Source organism: Oryzias melastigma, linkage group LG2 (assembly GCF_002922805.2).
Source record: "Oryzias melastigma strain HK-1 linkage group LG2, ASM292280v2, whole genome shotgun sequence".
NCBI lineage: Eukaryota > Metazoa > Chordata > Actinopteri > Beloniformes > Adrianichthyidae > Oryzias > Oryzias melastigma.
In genome coordinates, this window is record NC_050513.1 from 2,606,761 (window position 1) to 2,616,357 (window position 9,597).

Below are 9,597 nucleotides of genomic sequence, written 5' to 3' on the forward strand. Positions count from 1 at the left end.
ATGAACACAGGATACTAACTGGTGCACACCGGACACTAACTGGTGAGCACCAGTGCGCACAAGATAATAAGAGGTGCACACCAGTTACTAACTGGTAAGCACCAGAGAATAACTGGTGTGTACCGAATAATAACTGGTGAGCACCAGATACTAACTGGTGAGCACCAGATAATAAATAACTGGTGAGCACCAGATAATAACTGATGAGCACCAGATAATAACTGATGAGCACCAGATAATAACTGATGAGCACCAGATAATAACTAATAACTGGTGAGCACCAAATAATAACTGATGAGCACCAGATAATAACTGATGAGCACAGGATACTAACTGGTGCACATCGGGCACTAACTGGTGAGCACCAGATAATAACTGGTGAGCACCAGATAATAACTGGTGAGCACCAGATAATAACTAATAACTAGTGAGATTCAGGTACTAACTGGTGAGCACCAAACACAAACTGATGAGCACCAGATACTTACTGGTGATCATCCGATACTAAGTGATCAGCACCAGACACTAACTGGTGTGCAGCGTGGAGCAAGATTCACCAGATTTGCACCACTTTGACATTTCACATCAAGCATCTTTCAACTGACATGTGTGAGTATCAGGTAGTGACAGTCCAGAGTGAACACCACGGGGGAAATGCAGGTTGAAGAGTCTGTGTGTCAAGTTCTGGAACTTGAAAATAGCTGTAGAGGAACATTGTTAAAGAGTTTACCTCATTAGACTGGAAGTTTGGGGTCAAAACTTTTAGAATGCTTACAAACTTACCCTCAGCTTGATGCACAGAAGGGTTCACCATTCTTTTCTGGTAAAAGTCAAATGTTGAGAAAAGAAACAAAATAATCTGACTATCTTCATCCTGGTATCAGCTCAGGTCGCTCTAAGTAAAGAAAAATGCTTAAGAACCACAGAGGTGGTTCTCCTCTCAATAAATAAGGACATTTTTTTGCTGAACTTTGCTGACCTGAAAGCTTTAAAACATTCTGATGTCCTTCAAGTCGACATTCTTTCCACAACACCCTTAAAACGAATGCTACGATGGGTTTTTTGTGTTTTTGGTTGGAATTGTTCACACTTTGTCGCTTCCTCTGCCTCGTTTCCTCCGTTTCTCCCCGACTGCTGCTCCTCCCGTCAGCTCCCCTTGATCTTTGACTCCCATTGACCCCCGAGCTGCCGCCTTATCTGGATCAGTCAGCGCTCACTTCAAGTGCTGAATTTGTCAGAGAAGGGAAAAACACGCTGCCTTTTCAGCACTTTGGAGAGGTTCGTCCACTCGGGCCTCTATCTGTTCCGCCTCAGTCATCAGAACCTCTGCCGGCCTTTGCCGCCGATCTGAGTGTGCTGTTGTAGATAAATGGCCGGCCAGGGATGAGGACGGCCAGACGGCGGCTCCCAGAAGTGCCCTCAGAAGTCGGTTTCCGACAGCTGCCGGGGCGGATAGCGCGCAGACAGGATGGCCTTGGAAGATCCCCGACTGCCTGCAAAAGGGGTCTGTGGGACGAGATGGATGAGGAAGAAAGACAGACGGGGGCCAGAACGGAGGAAGGAAGGAGGCGTCCTAGAAGGAGGAAGATAGAAGGCCTTAAATATGGAGAGAAAAATGCAGCGGAGTCCCTTGAGGTGGCAGACAAAAACAGGCGGTTTTCAGATCGGATAATAAAAAGGAGGAGTCTTGGAGAGATCTAACCTATTTCCATGGGAGCCTTCTGGGCCAGAGGCTTCAATTAAATATAAAAAAGAAGTTTTTTGACTTGACCCTGATCCCGTCATTTCAAAGAGTCTGCTAAGAAAACAAATTAAAATTACATGTAGCGTGCAGGCGATGAGGAAATTAATGAGGGATGTTACGGACGCCTGCTGATCCCGTCACGGCGTCTTCAGGCGGGAACAAGCACGCCTGTGTTTGCGGGTCTTGGTGCCAGCCCAGGCGGTGCCTCGGTAATGGGGCCGGGTCAGAGGTCGGTGCTGACCGTGATGGGATGAATCCTAGAGCCTTTTTCTTCCCTCCGTGCCTTCAGGGCAGGACTCTCTCTGCCTCCATACCAGAAGCTGCTATTTAAAACACTTAGAGGTGATTTACTAGCCGGTGAGGCCGCTCCATTAGCAGCTGGATGTGTTATCGCTGAAGTTTTCTTCTCCTGCTTTCGATCCATTTGTCCTTTCTTTGATTAAAAGTTTGTGGGAGCCATTGGAGCATACAAAAAAAAAACACAACACAGGGGTTGATGGGAAGTGTGGGCAGTCTAGCACCAATGGTCCAGCCCACAACACATTTACTTGTATTGTGTATGGGGTTGAATTTCCACCAAACTTTTTCCACAAGTTTATATAAAACTCCCTGGTGAAACCTCTTCTATGTCCTATTGAAACCTCTTCTATGTCCTATTGAAACCTCTTCTATGTCCTATTGAAACCTCTTCTATGTCCTATTGAAACCTCTTCTACGCGCTTGTGAAACCTCTTCCACGCGCTGGTGAAACCTCTTCTATGTCCTATTGAAACCTCTTCTATGTCCTATTGAAAAATCTTCTATGTCCTATTGAAAAATCTTCTATGTCCTATTGAAACCTCTTCAATGTCCTATTGAAACCTCTTCTATGTCCTATTGAAACCTGTTCTATGTCCTATTGAAACCTGTTCTATGTCCTATTGAAACCTGTTCTATGTCCTATTGAAACCTCTTCTATGTCCTATTGAAACCTCTTCTATGTCCTATTGAAACCTCTTCTATGTCCTATTGAAACCTCTTCTATGTCCTATTGAAACCTCTTCTATGTCCTATTGAAACCTCTTCTATGTCCTATTGAAACCTCTTCTATGTCCTATTGAAACCTCTTCTATGTCCTATTGAAACCTCTTCTATGTCCTATTGAAACCTCTTCTATGTCCTATTGAAACCTCTTCTATGTCCTATTGAAACCTCTTCTATGTCCTATTGAAACCTCTTCTATGTCCTATTGAAACCTCTTCTATGTCCTATTGAAACCTCTTCTATGTCCTATTGAAACCTCTTCTATGTCCTATTGAAACCTCTTCTATGTCCTATTGAAACCTCTTCTATGTCCTATTGAAACCTCTTCTATGTCCTATTGAAACCTCTTCTATGTCCTATTGAAACCTCTTCTATGTCCTATTGAAACCTCTTCTATGTCCTATTGAAACCTCTTCTATGTCCTATTGAAACCTCTTCTATGTCCTATTGAAACCTCTTCTATGTCCTATTGAAACCTCTTCTATGTCCTATTGAAACCTCTTCTATGTCCTATTGAAACCTCTTCTATGTCCTATTGAAACCTCTTCTATGTCCTATTGAAACCTCTTCTATGTCCTATTGAAACCTCTTCTATGTCCTATTGAAACCTCTTCTATGTCCTATTGAAACCTCTTCTATGTCCTATTGAAACCTCTTCTATGTCCTATTGAAACCTCTTCTATGTCCTATTGAAACCTCTTCTATGTCCTATTGAAACCTCTTCTATGTCCTATTGAAACCTCTTCTATGTCCTATTGAAACCTCTTCTATGTCCTATTGAAACCTCTTCTATGTCCTATTGAAACCTCTTCTATGTCCTATTGAAACCTCTTCTATGTCCTATTGAAACCTCTTCTATGTCCTATTGAAACCTCTTCTATGTCCTATTGAAACCTCTTCTATGTCCTATTGAAACCTCTTCTATGTCCTATTGAAACCTCTTCTATGTCCTATTGAAACCTCTTCTATGTCCTATTGAAACCTCTTCTATGTCCTATTGAAACCTCTTCTATGTCCTATTGAAACCTCTTCTATGTCCTATTGAAACCTCTTCTATGTCCTATTGAAACCTCTTCTATGTCCTATTGAAACCTCTTCTATGTCCTATTGAAACCTCTTCTATGTCCTATTGAAACCTCTTCTATGTCCTATTGAAACCTCTTCTATGTCCTATTGAAACCTCTTCTATGTCCTATTGAAACCTCTTCTATGTCCTATTGAAACCTCTTCTATGTCCTATTGAAACCTCTTCTATGTCCTATTGAAACCTCTTCTATGTCCTATTGAAACCTCTTCTATGTCCTATTGAAACCTCTTCTATGTCCTATTGAAACCTCTTCTATGTCCTATTGAAACCTCTTCTATGTCCTATTGAAACCTCTTCTATGTCCTATTGAAACCTCTTCTATGTCCTATTGAAACCTCTTCTATGTCCTATTGAAACCTCTTCTATGTCCTATTGAAACCTCTTCTATGTCCTATTGAAACCTCTTCTATGTCCTATTGAAACCTCTTCTATGTCCTATTGAAACCTCTTCTACACGCTGGTGAAACCTCTTCTATGTCCTATTGAAACCTCTTCTATGTCCTATTTAAACCTCTTCTATGTCCTATTGAAACCTCTTCTATGTCCTATTGAAACCTCTTCTATGTCCTATTGAAACCTGTTCTATGTCCTATTGAAACCTCTTCCACGCGCTGGTGAAACTTCTTCTCTGCTGGTGAAACCTCTTCTCTGCTGGTGAAAACATTTCACCGCGCTGGTGGGAGTATTCTCACACTCATGTTCGACTGTGAAAGTATCCCTATGCTTGTAAAACTAGTTCTGCCCCCATGTGCAGGACTGTTTGCTCGAGGAGCTTCATTTTTCAAATAAAACTGACTGCTTTATTTATTTATCAATTTCTAAACTACCATAGTAAAGCAAATCGTTTTTGATGTAATGAAGCAAAGACACAATAAATGTTTAGATTAACTTTCTAAGAAAAGTGTTCGATCACGCGGTGGGAAAAACACATAAACAGGAACTCTTAGAAAATTAATTTAAACTCTTTCTTTTATGGGAGGAGCTGAAGTAGTTTCGTGTCAGAAATCTTCAAATATTGAATTTAAAAGTTCTTTGTCTGTTCTGTTTTCTATTTAATACTTTTATAGGAACACAAAGAGATGATCTGTTTATGATAGTTTAGAGAGTGATCATTATGTGAAGTGGACATTTTTAATTTTAATATTTTCTTCATATTTTACTTTGAAAAACGAATAATACACAATCCAGTTATGGCATCAGTATTGGCCTAGCATCGGTAAAGGGGCGGAGCCAATAGAAAAGTGGCCAATCGCACGCAGGTTTTTTTTGTCTTTTTACAGGAACTGGTGCAGTAGTTGTTACGCGTGTAGGAGTTGTGTCTGTGGAACGTTGTTCGCACGTTTGGAGGACTTTTGGCAGAAATTGAACACCTTAATTTGGAATAAAAACGGCATAATCGTAATTTGACTGGGAACGATTTGTAAACAGATCAGAAGATAATCGTAGTGGGACTTTAATGAACGATTTATGATCTTGTTGTCCCAACAGGACGGCCGGCTGAGCATCAACGACCAGCTGATAGCGGTGAACGGCGAGACTCTCATCGGGCGCTCCAACCACGCTGCCATGGAGACGCTCCGGCGCTCCATGTCGTCGGAGGGAAACGCCCGCGGCACCATCCAGCTGGTGGTCCTCCGCTCGTCCAGACAGGTGCGACCGTTTGGAGACGAAATCCCAGAAAACGTGGTTCTGAAACCAGTTCTGGTGGGAAAAGACTCCAACATAAGTTTGGATTTTTGTATTGATAAAAGTGACAAAAAATTCATGAATTATTAAGTTATTACATTTTAAGTCCTGATGGACTCTTAACTTTAGGTCTTTTTTCTTTTAAACATACCTATAAGTGAGTTTAAAGCATAGAAAATGTGAAAAAGTTACAAATCTGATGCATATTTCTGGTTTAGCACCAAATACAAAATAAAATCTGCTTTAGAAAAGATTAATTTGGCCTGTTTAACATTAAAATAGGTCAAAACATTTTTAAATACAGAGGAAAAAAATCCACATTATTGCAGATATGGTTTACAAAAATGAAAAAACAATAAATGAATCAATAGAAGCTATGAAGTAAAAGCAGGACGTACCCAGATGGTGTGATTTAATTAGCACAAGAATGAGTTTTTTTAACAGTAAAATAAATTAAAATTTTATTTTCAGATTTTTTATCTTCTCTGATGTCTGTGGCAGACATAAACTTCTTTCCATATTTATCATGGGAGGATCACACATCAATGTAGGGTCGGGTCATCTGGACCCCAAACTTTGGCTGGAAAGTAAAAAAATAATCTATGTATAATGTAATTCTATTAGACTTTCAAAATAAAAGTCATCCTTTTGATAAAAATCCAATAAATGTAACAAAAACTAGAAAACCAGTTAATTGTGGCACTGAAAACAGAAAAATTCCAACATGAATTTAAAAGTATTTTCTTTATAATTGACATTGGCTTTCACAATAAAATACACATTTTTTAATTAAAAAATGCTATAGTTAACAAGCAAACAAATGGCAAACCTGTTATTTATTTATTTGTCCTGAAAACAGAGAGAATCATAACATTTGATCAAAAGTAATAGTCAATGTAGACTTTTACAATAAAATGTGTTTTTGTAAATTACCGACTGAATTGATGCACATTTTTTTCAAAGTGAAAACGAGGCATAAAATGCTTTATTACTATTTTTTTTCCTCTAAAGAACGTTTTAGAGAAATATTTCGGGAATATCAAAACGGTGAAGTTTAAATTGAGACTAAACTTCTCAGCTGTTTTGATAAAAAAAAAAAAAAATACTCAAAATAATAACTAGAACTTTCAAAATTGTTACTTATTGCCCCTGACAATGAAAGAATTAGAACATTTTTTTTAAAGGGAGAAAGACGTATTCTCTTTTTAATGCTAAGTTGATTTTCACAATAAAAGACAACATTTTAATGATTAAAATTCTATTATTTAATAACAACTTGCAAACCTGTTATTTATTACCCCTGAAAACAAAAGAATTAGAAAATTCCATAAAGGTAATAAAAAAAGTAAAAAAATATATATTTTAATTTCTTTTTAATCAGGCTTTTACAATAAAAAACTTAAAAAAAATTAATTGAATTAATCATTTTCTTAAATTACATTTTTATTATTTCTTCACCAAAACATTCAAACCTGTTATTTTAAGACTTAGAAAATGTTATCAAAGCAAAAAAAAAAAAGTTTTACATTCTAAATAGACTTTCACAATAAAAGCCTCTAATTTTTTATAAAAATGTCTGATAACAAAAAAATGAAAACCATACATTTCTCACCCATAGAAATAAAAAATGAGCAACTGGTCAAATTAAAAAGTAAAAAAAAAACGTATCAATTGGCTAAATGGAATTTCACAATAATGTTTATATATATATATATAAATGCTTTAATAACAAAAACTTGCAAAACTTGTTTTCTTATTTGTCCTGGAAATTAAAAAAAAATTAAACATTCAATCAAAATAAAATAAAAACATTCTTTTCTTTACATTTGACAGAGGCCCTTTCATAATAAAAGCCATCACTTGCTCATACATTAAGCTGCTGCTCCACATGAGTCTGAAGTCTGGCTAACTTCCAGCTGTATTCAAACACCTTTTCCTCATAAACCTGTTCCAGCCTCGAGCGTAAAGAACTGTAGAAGCCGCCTGTCTTGATACGAGCGCATTGGGATGTAAATAGTGAGAAAGCCGGCTTTGTGACGGTGACAGTCACGCCGCGGGATTTGCTCGGGTGTTAAGTCGACAAAAGCCACAATGTGTGTCAGTTAGTCGTAAAAACGGCGTTTGAATGTCGAGCTGGAGCAGATAGCAGCTTCTTCTCCGCCGTTTGTGTTCGTTGACACGAGCGCTGATGGAGCTTTTCAGCATAAAAGCCCTCCAAATGAGACTTGTTGTGTTTTCTTTCAAGGCGGGAGGTGCCACCTCGGCACCAACTTCAGGAGGAAGCGCGTCCCCCACCCTGCAACCTCGCAGTCAGGACGCCACCAGCATCCAGGTACGCCGGGCCGCCTCCCCCCAGCCGGCTCCGCCTCAACACGCCTCCTCGCTCCTTCCCGCGCTGAGGAGGCGAGCGTCTGAGCCTCTGTGCCGCAGGCAGCGCCTGCCGCAAACGCACACCAGGTTCACGTACGGATTCGCCCAAATCGACAGATCGGCGCACGGGGACCTGAAGAAGCGGCGCCACAAGTTTGGCTCAAACGTTCAGGGTCAGAGCCGCGCGTTTGATACCCACGCCGACGGCACGAGCAGGCTCAGGCACACGCGCAGCTACACGGAAAACATCCGGGCCATGGCCGGGCAGATGTACGGCCGGCCGGACGGCGGCTCCCGGGCGCTGCACGTCTGAGGTCACATGATCTGTGATCATCCATCGCTCCGTTTTTCTAAAAGCTTTTCCTCCTGTTTCTGTAAACCTGCTGTATGATGGCATGCTTTGATTCCCCAGTCTGCTTCTTCCTGCTTGGTGGGTTGTGGCGTTCGGCTCTAACCTTCCTGTCTGTTCATTGTCATTTCTCTGATGTACAGTGCTCCTCTTTCCCGCCTCACCTGAATGTTTCTCCTCCTAATAAAGCTGATCTGCAGTTTCCTGCATGCTTGTTTTCTTCCTCTTTTTCTTCTGATCTCCGTCTCTTGTCTACAAAGATCTAACCTGCAGGAAACGGAATCTAACAAAACAAAAAGTGCGTCAGCGGTCGAGGAGAAAAGCTGCCGCCGCCGCTTCTGTCACTCAAGTTTAAGGAGACGTGTTGCAGCATTTGGAGCAGCTGCTTCTTAATCGATGTGCGCTGGGGGAGTTAAACAGGGAGGGGCTGAGGGTTGAGTGCTGTTGACCCGCCCACTGATGCGTTTACATCCCATCTACGCCTCTTTGAAGCTACGGTCACACTGAGTATTTGATTGGTGTTCAAGAACACACATTCAGTCCATGAGGTTCACACTGGACCATCAAGGAGGGGCTTCTTCTTCTTCTTCATCTTTTCGACTGTTTACTACCTTACGTCTCCCACCCACAGTTGGAAAAGGGTTTGGGTAAAATGTAAAATGTCTGTAATGGAATTCCAGCTGGGTACAAACAGCAACTATTACCATCATTTTAGTGTATTTGTTATATTTAGTTTGACCAGTGCGACAAGGGACTTGTACGTTTTTTTTTTTTCTTTGCTATGCCTGTCTTGGCTCCTGCGACTCGTACTCCAGTGCGACTTAATACTCTGGTGTGATTTGTACTCAAGTGTGACTTAATACTCGAGAGCGAAATAATACTCCGGTGCAACTTAATACTGTAGTGTAACTTATGCTCCAGTGTGACTTATTACTCTGGTGCGACTTGTGCGACGATGCAACTTAATACTCCGGTTCAACTTAATACTGTGGTGTGACTTGCACTTTGATGCGATTCGATACTCCGGTTAGACCTATTCTCTGGTGCGACTCAATACTCCAGTATGACCTATACTCCGGTACAACCTAATACTCTGGTGAGACCTATACTCTGGTGCGACCTATACTCAGGTGCATCTTAGTACTCCAGTATGACCTATACTCCGTGGCAACTTACTACTCTGGTGAAACCTATACTCTGGTGAGACCTATACTCTGGTAAGACCTATACTCTGGTAAGACCTATACTCTGGTAAGACCTATACTCTGGTGAGACCTATACTCTGGTGAGACCTATACTCTGGTAAGACCTATACTCTGTTGAAACCTATACTCTGGT

At 40.6% G+C, this 9,597-nt stretch overlaps 1 protein-coding gene across 1 annotated transcript in view; it reads left to right on the plus strand.

Annotated features, from left to right (window-relative positions):
* Positions 1–9,597, plus strand: part of pard3ba (par-3 family cell polarity regulator beta a) — a gene marked incomplete at its 5' end in the record, with an annotated part of 206,020 nt that overhangs the window by 81,788 nt on the left and 114,635 nt on the right. Inside the window, 2 exon segments of the mRNA XM_024294332.2 lie at positions 5,343–5,504; positions 7,786–7,872. Coding sequence (XP_024150100.1) covers positions 5,343–5,504; positions 7,786–7,872 — 249 coding nt within the window.